The 15,827-nt window shown below is 33.4% G+C and overlaps 1 protein-coding gene and 1 pseudogene across 2 annotated transcripts; one reads left to right on the forward strand and one right to left on the reverse strand.

Moving 5' to 3' along the window:
* Positions 1-3,193: 3,193 nt before the first annotated feature.
* LOC129872676 (protein MOTHER of FT and TFL1-like) lies at positions 3,194-6,393 on the forward strand (annotated as a pseudogene).
* A 428-nt stretch (positions 6,394-6,821) lies between these two features.
* On the reverse strand, positions 6,822-15,671 carry LOC129873854 (lysine-specific demethylase JMJ28). 2 transcript variants are annotated; one of them, XM_055949047.1, is made up of 12 exons: positions 14,371-15,670; positions 14,107-14,252; positions 12,844-12,946; positions 12,626-12,758; positions 12,491-12,554; positions 11,659-12,397; positions 9,735-10,064; positions 8,816-9,340; positions 8,665-8,737; positions 8,502-8,587; positions 7,321-7,440; positions 6,822-7,190 (listed from the first exon to the last, which is right to left on the reverse strand). In XM_055949047.1, the coding sequence occupies exons 1-12, from the start codon at positions 14,983-14,985 to the stop codon at positions 7,110-7,112; spliced, it is 3,015 nt and encodes a 1,004-aa protein (XP_055805022.1). In that variant the 5' UTR covers positions 14,986-15,670; the 3' UTR covers positions 6,822-7,109. The 2 variants fall into 2 exon arrangements, 1 of the variants encoding a protein (XP_055805022.1); XR_008762783.1 differs by lacking the exon at positions 6,822-7,190 and adding an exon at positions 7,964-8,074 and having other exon boundaries at positions 7,322-7,440; positions 14,371-15,671.
* Between the last annotated feature and the right edge of the window lie 156 nt (positions 15,672-15,827).

Raw genomic sequence — 15,827 nt, forward strand, 5'->3', positions numbered from 1 at the left:
CATGAGAATTTTTTTATCAATATATATATTGTATACATATACATATATCTTTGCGAGAAAATGGGGGCTCCAAAAAAATTAAGGCCCCAAGCGAGTGCTTTAGTGGCCTTATGATCGAGATGACCCTGTATATACAACCTTAACTCCTAGTGTGATAGAAAAATTATTCTCGATAGACTCCCGACTCAATTAGTAAAACATATTAAAATCAATAAAAAAATATAATAATAATAAAAGAGTCATAAAGAAAATAATAAAAAAAAATAACAATCGCAAGTAATACGAAAATGAAAACACATGTCATAAAAAAAACGAATAACAAAGGTGAGGCATGATCAGTGGCGGATCCACCTTATGCCGAGGGGGGTCATCCGAACCCTCTTCGGTGGAAAATTATACTATTTATACATGGTTAAAATAATTTTTTATGTATATAAAGTAGATGTCGAACCCCCTTCGACTAGCTCGTGTGTCTAGTTATTTAGATTTTGAACCCCCTTATTTAAAATCCTGGGTCCACCACTGGGTATGATATCAAGATTTATGGCCTATTACTGGCATATAGTCAATGCCTTTATATATATGGAAAATACGGATCACCTTTTCGATAGTGCATGGCTGCATGCAATACAAATTCAAAAGAAAAAACAAAGGGTGTGTTCGGTATGATTGGTTAGAAATTATTTTCTAGGAAAATAAGTATATATTTTTATTTTACTTTTTTGTGTTTGATATGCAAATAAAAATTATTATTTTAAAAATATTTATATATGATTTAGATAAATACTATGAGAGACGAAAATGTAAATAGGGGGAATTTATCATTATCATCTATAAATCATGCTGAGACTGTGCTTCAAAACCAGACAACAATAAATAAATCAAAATGACTAAATTTAATATTTAAACATTTATCCTCTGTGTGGTCTCCTAAAGAAGAACAGATTTGGGAGGCTAACAAGATATATTATTTAAAACGAGTAAAGGAGATAATATATATGTACTTGATTTTGTGGATGCACTTTGATTTTGTTTACGTCATGGCCTTAGAGAATATGACATATAGATTAGAGATAAACATGACCGTAAAACTTATTAGTTGTTTTTTTTTTTTACATTAAATGAAGTTATTAATCCATACATAGCCATCAATCGGCCATATATCATCACCAAAATCTTCACTTCGTTGAAAAAAGGTTTAGTTTATATAACCAAAAAAAGTAACGTTGTTATTTAGAAAATGACATACCTCTATTAATTAGTGGAACTTTAGTCAGAATAGCTAGCTTGATAGTTTTGTTAATTAAAGACAAAACGTGGAACACGAAAGAATCAAGCCAAAAAATTTCACAAAAATGTCTTGATTTATTTTGGGATTATTATAGAAATTTCCTTCAATATTTCACTTCATAACACTAATCTCCTCTATATTTTATGAAATTATGCTTATTTTTCTTCTTTGATTTTCTTTTTAACAACTCTTTTAACCTAATTATTAGTGAATGTTGAACTGTAATGAATTTTTATGACCATTTACAAATTAAATAGAAGAAAATAACCTTTTCAGATTTCATATGTATAAAATTGAAGATCTCTTGTAAAAATAACATAAAACTAAAAACAAGCTTGTAAAGGACTATAAAATTAAATCTCGCACTGTTTACAAAGACCAAAATAACATGATCAGTTAAAGGAGGAATCTTAGTAGCTCAGTTGACTGGTGTGAGGATTCAATTCCCCGCCTTGTAATTGCCTCTCTCATTTTTCCCTATCCCTACCCCCGAGGTAATTTATTTTTTTTTAAAAAAAAAACATGACTAGTTAAGGTGTTGATGCCAATATTAAGAAAATTTCTACGTCAGGCCCAACAAAAGGCATTAAATAATGTTTTTCCTAGTATTGGGTTGAGCCCATGCTATATCTTTGGGCAACTTCCAATTTGTATGGGCTCTTTTCATTCGGGCGCATTAAGGTTCGAAAAAATTACTTGATTGAGTGCTTTTTAAAAATTAATTATTGATTTTAATGATATTTTTTATTTATTATTATTTATAGCAATACATAATAATACTATGATAAATCTATATTTATATTAAAAGTGAATTATGCATACAATATAAATGTATTATAAGTGTTTTAAAATATATATTATGTTTGTGTAATAAGAAACTGACATAATATATTATAAGTCTATTAAAGTATGTGATAAATGTATTATCCATTTATAAAACTTGTATTATATATGTTTTATAAATAGTTCTCTGCAATATGTATTAAAATTGTATTATAAATATATTATAAGTGTTTAATAATTTTTTTTTTATTGCTATAAATAATAAATATTTTCTTAATATTATATATTTATATAAGTTTCCCTTGAGGTTCTACGGTACTGAAGCGGTTCTTTAGCTTGGGCTGCTTACTATGTGGGCTTTCTTGATAGTAATTACATTATTTTCTTCGTTTTAATTTATTTAATCTATTTTCTTATTTATTTTTACTAACACATTCACAGTTTTGTTAAAGAGATAACTATACAGAATGTCAATCCATAAATTATAGGGACCATCTATTTAGCCCGATTTATATAAAATTAGAAAAATGGACTGTTCAGCCATATTATTTACCAAAAAAATATCCAGATCCAGCCTTTCTCTTCTTCCTTCTCCTTAGTTGCTTCCCCGCATTTTTGAAAATTCAACGTACTATAAACGTGAATCATTTGGAGTGAGTTATATAATAAAAGACTTAAAATATCGAGAGAATTTCATATCTAAAATTTGAGATTGTTTAGAGGATATTTTGAATTGATCGAAATTAAATAATCAATATATACTTTATATATAATTAATTAGTATTAAGTTTTTTGGTGTATCATAATATATAGTCAGTTTATAATTAATAATGTATACTTTTTAAGACTTTTGATTATTTTTTATGAAAATAAAAACATGAATATATTTATTGTAAATTAATACTTTATTTTATATATTTAAAATTATATCGTTACAAACCGAGGACTTATAATCATAACACGTGTCCCCTCAGCCACATCATCGTTAACATGACATGGCCATTTCTATATACGTGTCCTCTCTTATCCATTTCACCAAATTTATTTCAATCACTTGGAGAATATATAAATTGACTTGATTTACAAATCAGTCAATTTTTTTTTATTAATTGAGAATAAATGGCAAGTATGGAAACTCCGTGGGGGTCAGTGGATCCTCTAGTCGCCGGAAAGGTGATCGGAGATGTTGTCGACATATTTGTTCCGGTGATTGAGTTTACGGTGTAATATGCTTCAAAACAAATATCAAATAATGGAGTTGAAATTAAAGCACAAAAGCCTAGAGTTCATAAAAAGGGTTCTCCTCATTCTAACAATCTTTACACCCTTGTAAGATTAATTATTATTCTTTTTCAAAAAAGTTAGTTAATTAATCCATTTACAATTTCAATTACGTACTTCAGTCATTTTAGGAGAGAACATAAAATTAGAGTATTTATTTTAATGAAAAAGGCATAAATTTCTTAAAATTATACCGAAAAATCAGTTACACACTTAAACTATCATGGCGATTTATTACACACTTAAACTACTTAAAAGTGAAACTATTACACACCTGAATGCATAACACCACTCTCATATAGTATATAGTTTGTGGTGTATTACATTCATTGTCACGGTTGATGCTACGTTAGAAATTATAATTTTTTATATTTTTTTCTTTATTAATTAATTTTTTTATTAACTATATTTTATACTAATTAACTCCTAATTAATTATTAACTATCCATCTGTTTTTTTTTCTTTTATTAACTATATTTTATACTAATTGGCTCATAATTAATTATTAACCACCCATTCAATTTTTAATATTTTTTTATTAATTAACTTTTATTTTATTAACTATATTTTATACTAATTAAATTTTAATTAATTATTAACTACCCATCAATTATTAACCATCCATCTGATTTTTTATATTTCATTTCTTTTTTTATTAATTAATTTTTTTTTATTAACTATATTTTATACTAATTAAATCCTAATTAATTATTAACTATCCATCCGATTTTTTATAATTTTTTTTTATTATTATTAATTAATTTTTCTTTTATTAATTATATTTTATACTAATTAACTCTTAATTAATTATTAACCACTCATCCAATCCCCAAACCCCCAATCGTCTTCTCCACCAAAATGGGGAGAAGAATTCTTCTTCTTCTTAATAGGTTTTGAAAGAAAAAAAATGAAGATTAAAAATGGAGAGTAAATAGAGGTGGGTGTACAGAAAAAAAAGAATAGGTAGGTGTGAAGAAGAAAGGACGTGGGGTGGGGTGTTTTTTTTTTTTTTTTTTTTTTACTTTAATGGGTTTGAAAGAAAAAAATCAAGATTCAAAATGAGAGTAAATGGAGGCGAGTGTGAAGAAGAAGAGGGGTAGGTTGGTGTAAAGAAGTAAGGATGGGATGGGGTGATTTTTTTTTTAAAATTTTTTTTTAACTGATTTGTATCTGACTGACGCGCTTTTTTTTTTGGCCACATCAGTTGTAAGGGCTAATAGTTTTACTTTTAGATAGTTTAGATGTATAATAGATTATCATGATAATTTAAGTGTGTAACAGACTTTTTAGTACAATTTTAAGGGAAAATTTATGCTTTTTCTCTTTATTTTAACTAAAATAAATATGCAATTGAGTGTTTTTTCAAAAATCTTATTGATATTGGGTTTGTTTCGTCTATGGATATTTTACAGGTTATGGCTGATCCAGATGCTCCAAGTCCAAGGGAACCGACTTTTAGAGAATGGCTCCATTGGTGCGTACAAATTTGTTAAGACGTGTAATTAAAATTTTATTAATACAAATCTGTTAAGATCTGTAATTAAAACTTTATTAATAGTAATTATAAAAGAGTAAATTTAAAGGCTATAATATCAACTCTTGATTAAATATGTGGTGTGATTTTTCCTATATTATCCTATATTAATTTTGTTTTATTTTCATCTTGATCAACTAGACTGCACATGCATGCATATGTCTTTATTTAATTGCAACTTTATATTTAAGTACCAGAAAAGTAGTTTCTATATGATGTGGTACTGTTTCTTTGCAGGATTGTCACGGATATTGCAGAGGGAGGCGATGCCTCTCAATGTAACATCAATTAATTGAGATTATTATTAGCATTAATTAGAACATTTTTTATTTTCTCCAAATTGGAAACTTGTATTTGTTTGATAGTATAAAGGTGTTGGTGTGGCATTTTAATATGAATAAAATATGCATTGCCACAATGTGCAACAATTTCTGTCCGTTGGTGGGCATTGTATGCCCTCTTTACTCTCATTTAGAGAGCCTCATTATGTAGGCATAAATTGTCTCATGATGCTGCACTTTTACTACTTACGTTGTCGTAAGCACAAGGTTACGTTGTTGGTCAAAATGCTATATTTAGCAGCCAAAGAAAGTGGCAGGGAGTTGGCCTTAAAACCTTGTAACCTCTAATATATTATTTCATCCATTATGTCCTGTAACTCATGTACCCATATTACTATGCCATATTCTTCTTATTCATTACAAGGAAGAATTTCTCACCTATAAATAGTCATGGTCTTACATTATATTGTACTTATATTGAGGTTAGTGTAGTGAAAGAGAGTTGAGACAGAGAATGACATTTTAAATATACAACTAATTTACTATCCAAAATAGAGTAATTTTATATATGTTCTAATGGTGGAGCTTTGAACTTTTCAACTAATCCGAAGTTATTTGAGTTGTATGACGTTGGACTATTGTATCTTGAAGGGAATAAGTTAAGAGATATATTAATTATACCGCAATGGGCTTGAATCTCTCCTTAAAGAGAGCTAGATTTTTGCTCCTCAGTCTAAATCAATTGTTTATTCATTTTTGTCATTTTATTTTCAATTTGTAATTTATTGTGATTTGTGGTATATACACCGACAAAACAAAAGGTATACTATTATCTAGTTGCAGGTTAGCTACCAAGTTGTTATATTAATGCACATATGATATTACTATTATTATTCGTTGTCTATCAATGCACATATGATATTACTATTATTATTCGTTGTCTATCAATGCACATATAATTTTGAACTCTACATGTTATTTGTTCACATGCTGCAGGGACGGAGGTGGTGGAATATATGGGACCGCAGCCACCAGCAGGTATACATCGATACGTGTTCACTCTGTTTAGGCAGAGAGAGGTGGAGCAAGAGCCCCATAAACCACCACAAGGGCGTTCTAATTTCAACACTCGCCAGTTTGCAAGTGACAATGGACTTGGTCTTCCTGTCACTGCACTTTACTTCAATTCACAAAAGGAACATGATGCAAACAAGAAACCTTAGCTAGCATCACTAGCTCTTTACAATGTGTGTTTATCATGTTGCTATATATAAGGTTGTATCAATGATAAGTCAGTCTATATATGTGTGAGTATATAACAATGTAATTTCTAGCTTTACGCTTGTTAGCTATTATTGCAAGTACTTAGTATATACCAGTATCTACGCAGAGTCGTGTATAGTTGTATTTATGTAGGTGTAATTATACATGTACGGTTTGATCTCATGACTTGTTTCTGAGTTGACGCAATTTTTTTGTACATTTGAATTCAAGAATACTGACGTGCAGAGCTTCACATTGGAGGCAACAATTCAGAGGATGTAGAAATAAGCTAACAATAATCCGTTATTTCTTAGTTGTGTCTTCTAAAGTTGTCAAGAGGGTAAAAAACAACAGTTAGGACAGTTCAAATTATGGACACAGAGAAGCATAGAAAGGACTCCTAACAAAGCATGTACAAGGAAATATTGAATAGTACATGTTTTCATAGCCTTTTTATGAGTTAAAATCCGTCTCTGGTTAGATCTATCAATTTCACCTTCACATTCTGATACACACATAAGAAAATCTTTGACGAGTGACAAAGATCTTCAGCAATCAGTATCCAGTCATCCCTTTGTCCAAAAAATGAACTGAACCTATTCCCTAGCAGTATGTAGCACGAACTATGTGATATTTGGATCAATCAGTTTTGACAAAGATGCATGGCTATCATCTTTCAAGAGGATTGATTGGTATGCGTGAGGTTGCGAATTTCTGCAATTGCATTGTCCATCCCATAGAGAGCCATTTTCTTCACCTGCGGGTCAAATTATAACAGTTATATTAATGGATGGTAAGAAGATTGCAAACACGAAAATGAATATGACATGCATTTGGGACTACTAGACATTGGCATAAGTAAAACAAAGGAGTGTTGTGAAACTTGCCTCCAGCATTTTTCCCCTGGCTTTGTGGTGCTCAGGAAGTAGACGAATTTCATCAGTTACGCGGATACATTCAGCAACATTTTCAGGCGAGATGAAGTCCAAAACAACGTTGATGCATGACTGCAGACAGTGAATAGAATCTTGTCAGTTATTTGCACTAAAAGAAACAAAGTCCCCAGATAACTGAAATATATATGAGAATACAATCAGTTGAGTATGTAATATGCACATATGCCATCAATGATAGGCTGGTTTAAGGCTCCTTTAGACATAGAAGAGGTAATGAAACTATGGATAACGGAATTGAAAATTATGATAAAGTAAAATCGACATAGTAAATATAATGTAAATCTTTTTTTTTGAAACTAGTAAATATAATGTAAATCAAAGTGTAAAATCATAATATAAGATTCAGATGCAAAGTTGCAATTTTATTTATTAAATTCAGGTATACTGACTTATTTTCTTATACTGGATTTCTAGTTTCCTATTCCTAATTCACCCTGTAAAGAATTTCCTATTGCTAAATCATGGCAAATCATTCATAGAGCTTAATAATATTTAACATATCAATTAGTCAACTATATTTATTGTTTAGTGTCGTCTTATTCAAGAAGGAGCCTGTGGGTGAAGAGGCGCACACCGTATTGCCTTGGTGTCTGCACTGAAGTGCCACCTAAGCAACGCGAAGCGCCAGCCGCTTTGCACCTAGTTTCAGGGGCATAAGCGTTCCTCATCCGAACCTTTAACAACACTGCCATCAATAAGCTTCAGTTAATAATACTGCAAATTAATGAAACGGAAATCTACTTCCTTTGAAAAAGTTACAGCGCGGAAGATGTCACCTTAAATAAACCAGCAGTTGAATATGGTGGAATCAATTCAATTGATCCGGATATTCTTTGCTAATATTATATCCAAGTCTGACGTTTACTATATATATTAATCCATGAATGACCAGAAAAACAGTTCTTAATTCTTTGTTCAAAATATCCAATATAGTAAACATCTATATGAGCAGCCAAGAAATCGGGCTACACTTCTTGGTTGTCTGATCACACAGGTCAAATTGCTTTTTCTTTCAAACACTGTTACTACAAGAACAGGAGAAAGAGGGAGATATGCAGGTTTTTTCACCAAATTGTGTGAAGAAGTATGAATGTCATCATTATAAAGGATACCTTAAGTTGTTTGACTTGATATGGACATCCAGCGGGGATGATAATAGCTTCTCCAAGATGTTGTTCAAAAGTCCAAGGTTGAACATCTAAAAAGTAATAACATTAAGAATTAGAACTAATTTAATCCAAATGATAAAGATAAAAGAAGACAAGGCAAATATACCAAATTCCTCCTTAAGCCTCAATTTGTGGAATGCATCAAAGAAGAAACTTCGATCAAGAATTGGGTGAACAACCTGCAGATGGAAATTAAGTTAATTTCTATTGTCATACTCTAACTTTTACCACAAAAATCTTGGTACAAAGAGCTGTACTTGTTTGGAATAACCACGCACGGAGGTGAACTCGCTAGAATGCCTTTTGAGGTACTCTAGAAGCTTTGGGACATCTTGTCTACGGAAAATGTCCCATTGAGCACCTGAGGCTTTTGCTTCTTTCTTTGCACCATCAACATCTTTAAAAAGATAATCACTGTCTGAATCTTCAGATCTTTCAACAGACCCAGAGCAGAACAGTGAGACATCGGACTCAGATTCAGAGTCATTTTCATTGTCACTGGAGATATTGCCATCTTGGTCTTCATACCTTTGAGCTTTTTGTGAGTCACCAGAATAAAAAGGTACTTCAGCAATACCATCAGGCAACTGCTCTCCAGTTGCATCCTGCAGACCGGATTCTTCTGTGTCTCCACTATGCAGAGATGATTTTCCTTTCTGATCACTGGAATAGCTGGTAGATTCCTTGTGATCTTGAGGCTTCTTATTTTTCATTAAACATTTTATTTTTCTTACTTGTTCCTTGGAAACAAGAACATCAGTAGCACTTGCAAGAATATTAACCTGAACAAAATCCAAATGATATGAATCAAAATTTCAATCATCATCTCACATGCTAGATCACTCTTTACTTCAGACTGTAAGAGAAAATCATATTTAGAAGCCTGTGGGATGCCATAAGACATGGATAGTTCCAGTCTATTTAAATTTCCCTTCTCATGCTGCATGTATGAAAGGGGGCTGGATGATTGAATCACTAAATGTTTTTATGAACTTGAAATGCTATATCACTGAATCTTGTAGGATTACTTTCACAGAAGTAGAGATGTGTTTCATCTTCCGAATTAGCAGTCAGAGAGAAGATATACAACAGAGGATGGTCTCGATGTTCAGTTGCTTGCAGTCGAGATAACAAAATGAACCAAAAATAGAGATATTAGCAGAAAACTAGGCCTACCACATCATATGATTCACAACATAGGTTAGTGGTAAATTCTGCTTGAGATAGTTCTTCTGGCCCACCATAGGAAATATAGATTGAAGGTCCTAAATCAGTTTCTGGCATTTCCGGTGGCAAATTAACTGCTAGATTTAGAAGACCAGATTTTGGATTCATATACTCTTGAAGTGGTAAAGCCCGCAAGATCTCAGCATGGTGAGAAGGAAACTGCTCTTGGAATAGATGGGAAGAAAGCCATGCTCTGAATTTTACCATTTCACGCTGCATTGTTGCATGTGTTTGCCATTCAAGTGACCCCATAAATATCTGTTTTCTAGCTATTTCAACCTACAAACTGCAGATAATCAGGCCACGATATTTGTTTTTACATAAACATGTACACAGTCAGAGGCTAACTCATATACAAAAGAAAAGGGCAAAAGGGCAGCCCGGTGCACTTAAGCCCTAGTACAACAGAAAACAAATCTGATTAAGAAGATGGTGAAAGGGATGATGTAGCATAGTTGCAAATATACATTTTTCTTTTTTCTCATTTGTTAATTACATAGCGTGAGAATTAAGATTAATATCCAAGAACATTTGTTCGTCCTCTTTCAAAAGTTTTAATTATTAAGTGCTCCCTTACTTTCCTTTTTAGTCCGTTTAAAAAAAATGTCTCTTTCTTTTTTTGGCAACTATTTAATTGTAACTTTCCACATGACATATATAAGGCCACATGATTACAGGGCATTTTGTTACATTCCACATATCTTAGCTTAAGACTACAAGATTCAAAAGTCTGATTTACTTTCTTAAACTCCGTGTCAAGTGAGGGAGTATTAATTTTCTCTTCCTTTTCTATTTCTACAGGTGGTGAGGTGAGAATGCAGGGTGCAACACGAATACAAATAAGATATATAGATGATAGATCCATCATATTAATTTTCTCTTCCTTTTCTATTTCTACAGGTGGTGAGAATGCAAGGTGCAAGGTGAATACAAATAAGATATATAGATGATAGACTCATCATATTACAAATTCACCCCACCCTACCCCTACCCCCCACATTTAGCATGAAACTATTTCCTTTTTGGTCCATTCTGAAAAGATCGACACCTTTTATCTTTGGAAACTCTTTAACCTTGACACACCCATTTTGCCTTCAATGATACGCTCCTAGAGGAATTGGCATAGTATGCTAAAAACTATAACATTCTTTGTGTGTTACATATAATTTACCATATAAAATGAAACAATGAGTAGTTCTTACTGCCCTAAACCAAAGAGAGAAGTCCATAGACATCAACCTTTGTTCCATCAACCAAGAAAAACATGATTTAGATATAAGAATATCTAGGAAATGACAACAAATAAGATTGTTCGGCTTCTGCTTAAGTCTCCAGCTTTTTCATAATCACAATTATTGACAGGAAAAGTGCAGTTCTCCTTTACATGAACTTAGTCCATCCATCCTTCTGATTTTTAACGAAGAGGTAAAAAGTGGGTGAAAATATGGAGACTAGGGGTCGAAATCAACAATATATGATTTTTTACCATCTGTCTCAGCCTTGGAAGGCAGAGTTACCCAGTACCAATACTGGTAGGAGATATCAGGTAATCAGTGGAACAGTAAAGGTGCACACAAGCTATATCGTACACATCCATTATTTTGAATTAAAAAAAGATTGAATGACTTAAGCCTATCCCAAAAGTTCTTCCCATTGTGGAGAGAGCGCAAAATTTTGTTATTATGGTAGAGAATTGCCTTTCTATCTAACTAACTTCAAGTTTGAACCATATAAACATTCATTTTCGACCACATCCATTTGTAATTAGAGGTTATATTCTTGTCAAGGGTGATGATAGAAGAAACTTCTTGTCAAGGGCCCAGAGGACATAAGTATTTACCAGATCTAAAGAAGAGAGCATCAAAATACTTACCTCACACCAGTCCGAGTGATTTTGTGCCTTAGCTGTTTCTTTATCCGAGGAACATTTTGACCTTTTCTCAAGGTAACTGCAGAACATAACAACCGGATCCCAAGACAAATCAGAAGAATTCCGAAGCACATTTCGAACTATAATAGGATGACCTTCACCCCAGTGTTTCTGAAAGTGTTCAAGGTTTTCCTCACGGAGATTCTTTATAGATGGACAATACAGAAACTTATCCCTTGAATTTTGTCTCTCGGCCACTTTGATGAATGAATTAACAACAGCATCTTTATGATCACTTCCCCTGCATAGTGAGCAAGATGAAAAATCGTGTTCTGTGTCCTGAATGTTGTAGCTGCATAATATTGCTTCAGAGCTGATTTCCAGCTCCTTGATCCATGCGTAAGGAAATACACATCTTAAATCCAGGAAGCTATCACTACAACCGCCATATTCTGCAGGGGGGCAATATATACTGCCATCAGCACAAGCTTGATAGCTGGAGCATGACTTGGAAGATGGGTAATGTATCCCTGAGAAACTTTGCCTTGAGGTGCTAGTATGATTCATCCTTGATTGTCGCTCAAAGTTAGTAGAACAAGCTTGTTCGTCATTGGAACCTTCGGACTTCCAATCTTCAGTTAAGCTTCCATGGCGGGACTCCCGACAGCAATATAAGCAAAGGCTATATGAACACTTAGAGCAGATTCTGTGGTAATCCAGGATGGAGGTGTTGCAGTTACTACTGCTCAGAATTAAAATAGCATGGATAAGACAGGAAGCAGGTCTAACATCCTTACCAACCAAACTTTTCAGGACTCAGGATCAGTCAACTTACCAGTGATATAATTTTCCATCTCCTGCTGAAGCCTGCTGAATCTGAATGTCAGATTCCCCCTTTCCTATAATATGTTAAAAATGAGTAGCTGCTCAAAATCGAACAAATCCCAGAGTGTTAAGTCAATAACAGTACCTGATATATTTGCTTCTATCTCTACTTCAACTCTCTGCTCTTCATTGATTTTTTCCAGTACAGGAAGAAGCAGGTGGACCAGATAATAAAATAGCTGGACTTTTGGAACCTCTCTTTTATGCCTTGAGGATTCCTGGTACAATGTTGTTCGTAAACAAACAAATCAGAGTTGGATAAGTACACATGATCGCTCAAATGCAGTTTCCATATTGTCATACCTTATGACTGCTGGACTTCAATTCACTCCTTTTGCAGATCCTACAGCTACAATCTTTACGGCAAATGGGACATTTCACCCTAATTTCTTGCTGTTCCAAATACCTAAAACAGATCAAACATCAGAACTTTCACTAAACAAGTCATTCCAGTTTCCATGAAAGCAACTCCACCACAAAGAAAATTTTATTTGTTTGATCATTTTTAGACCAGTCAACAAAAAATTATTGCAAAAACCAAGATACTGACAGTAAGGGGTAAATGTGAAATACATGCAAGCGGGCTACCCAAGCATCTTTCTACACATAAAGATAGTATTTGTTTTTCACATATAAATGAGAGGCGTCTTCTGTGGGCTTAGCTGCCTGCCATGCATACAAATGAATCAGAGGGATTTTATTGTTTCCTTGTATTGGTCAAATGGATTCCATGTGCCAACTCACAGTGAGGAGTCACTTGGGGAATACACCTCAGCCTCTTTCCTTCAACACCGGAAGGCTAATAATTTCATGTGTCTTTTTGAGGGAGTGAAGTGTTTCAAGAATGTGGAGCACGAACACATAAAACTTCGTGCTTATTAAAAATGCTGGACATATTACAATGCAATTCACAAGTAATTGTTCTGCCGTGATCTACTTCCATAATATATGTTATGCTAGGATTGATTAGACTAATGACGTCCGAGGATTCCGTTTATATCCATAGACTTCATGTAACATTAGATCATATAATATTTCCTCTCTGCAAAAGAACATCTTCATGAAACCACATCACTCATGACACAACAATTCAATCCTTAATAATAATAGGTGACTGTTAACTTATTCTTACATTTCCACCCTTCTGCACAACCCCCACCCCCCCCCAGTCAATGACCAAACTTTTACCAACTCACTTGGTTATAAGGAGAGAATCATCAGGACAACCTAAATAGTCCATTGCATTTCTTGACCAACTCATAATTCTAAGATCCATGCCAACAGGTTAAATTCATTCACATCTGAACTGAATGTCGTCCCTAATTTGGAAGTACCAGAATCAGAGACAGACAAGTGCAATTATATTACCCACTTAAAGTTAGTTATAAGCTCCCTGACAACAGTTTAAAGTCATCGGATAATCCAGCTAAATATTGTCCAATATGTATTTAACATTCAAAATGGTTTCATTATAAATACTTTTGCATACAGGAGAGTAGTGATAAAACAGGTAAACATACATAAATAAAAGTACATTTGTCAAAATCTAAAGAAAGCAAACCTAACCTTTCTTTAATACAATCCAGACAGAAGTACTGTTTTTTACAACTCGAACACTTGATCAGAACCCGGTAGCAACTTCTCCTACACCAATGACACAACCTTCTCTTTACTTTACTTAAATTCTTCACATTCCTAGCAAATGGCACGGCCTAAACACCAAAAAGGCATCCACAATAATTACAACAGTTGCCATGTAAACACAACAATAACAATTTGAAAGACATCAGTTTTGAACTAAAACAAAAGCTCACACGAAAAAGAAATAACCTGCATTGTACTAATTGGAGGGGGTTCAATATTTTTTGATCTGAAACGCCTTAACGAAAAGGGGTTAGAGCTCGAATCCAAGCCTAATTTTACGTCTAAAAAAGAACCTGCATTGTTGAAATTCTCTGCAGGTATAATAGGAATAGCCATTAAAGCATTAGGGAATTCTGTCATCACCTCAGCACTACCATTCTTTAATTCCTTCTCATTTTTCTTCTCTATTTGCCGTTTCAAGAAAACACGAATCAATTCTAACGGCAAATCGCCTCTTTTCAGCTCCATTCTCCTCAAAGCTTCATCTAACGCCTCTGAAACACAGGGTTTATGCTTGAGGGGTTTCCTTTTCTTCAAAATTCTCAACGCCCTTTCACTCTTTGAAAACCCAATTTCAAGAGACCCTTTTGGATTCTGAATCTTCGGTTGATTCTTGTTTTTCGTATTTCTCACGATTTTCAGCGATTCAGGTACTTTCTTCTTCATCTGCCTGTGACGACCTTGAACATAATGAATTTCACAAAGCTTTTTCCCTTCCACTACCCGCCGCTTGCACCGCCATTGTCGGCCGTCAGTTCTGTTACACCGGAGATCGTCCGGTAGAGCCTCGTTATCCTCCATTGGGTGTCTTTATTTTCCAAGAAAATTCAAAACTTTCTAGGAAAAACCGAATCTTGGAAGTACAGAGTAAAGAAAATTTTGTGGGTGTTTGAGGGACTTTTTGTGACTAGGGTTTAGTGCGTGACTTTTTCCTTTTTAGTGTGTGTGTAATGAGAAATTGATAGATAAATGTACTTTGTGTGTGTTGTGATGCAAAGATATAGAGTCCTATATCGTCTTGGATGCTTCGATTGAATCACAAGTGGAATCTATTTGACACTGCAACCAATAATGACCCCCTCAGTTTCTGTAGTTTTTATACTGTATAGATAGATGTGTCACAGCATCTGATGAGTCCCACACAATCAGGAACTCCTAAATTCACCCTATGTAGCTAAGCAATGGATGAATCAGACAAAATTGAATAGCATTTTGATGAGAGATGGCAAAATTCAGTATACTCTGTTTGTCTGTGAATGATTTTTTTGTTTGTATTGGTCAATGAGATAATGTGGTCGTTTGCATTTTCCTGGTGCATCTACATTTTCCAATTTCCAATTGTCTGAGATTGAGGCGTAGTTATTGTTATGTCGGGCTGAACAAAAGAAATGAATTTTATGTTTGAATATAAGTTGCTGCAAAGATGAAATTGTTCTCCTGAATGATTTTTTTTTCTCTTTTTCACTTTTGGCAGAGGTTACATTAATAGGGTTGGTTGGGAACTTGGGGAAAGTTTATAATAAACAGCTAAATATATGATGTAGTAATTTGGATATCAGATAGCGGTTGGTATGTTCAAAGAATGATTTATCAAATAATGGCAATGCATAATATTTGATTATGTGTTGGATATTTTGGTATGA

Source organism: Solanum dulcamara, chromosome 11, assembly GCF_947179165.1.
Source record: "Solanum dulcamara chromosome 11, daSolDulc1.2, whole genome shotgun sequence".
NCBI lineage: Eukaryota > Viridiplantae > Streptophyta > Magnoliopsida > Solanales > Solanaceae > Solanum > Solanum dulcamara.

What these genes read in the sequence shown, in the direction of transcription:
- LOC129873854 (XM_055949047.1), bottom strand. Translation starts at nt 14,985, where the DNA reads ATGGAGGATAACGAGGCTCTACCGGACGATCTCCGGTGTAACAGAACT. An exon ending in GATGGAAAATTATATCACTG is followed by an intron (nt 12,398 to 12,490) that starts GTAAGTTGACTG and finishes AATTCTGAGCAG; the next exon opens with TAGTAACTGCAACACCTCCA. An exon ending in ATCACTCGGACTGGTGTGAG is followed by an intron (nt 10,065 to 11,658) that starts GTAAGTATTTTG and finishes TGCAGTTTGTAG; the next exon opens with GTTGAAATAGCTAGAAAACA.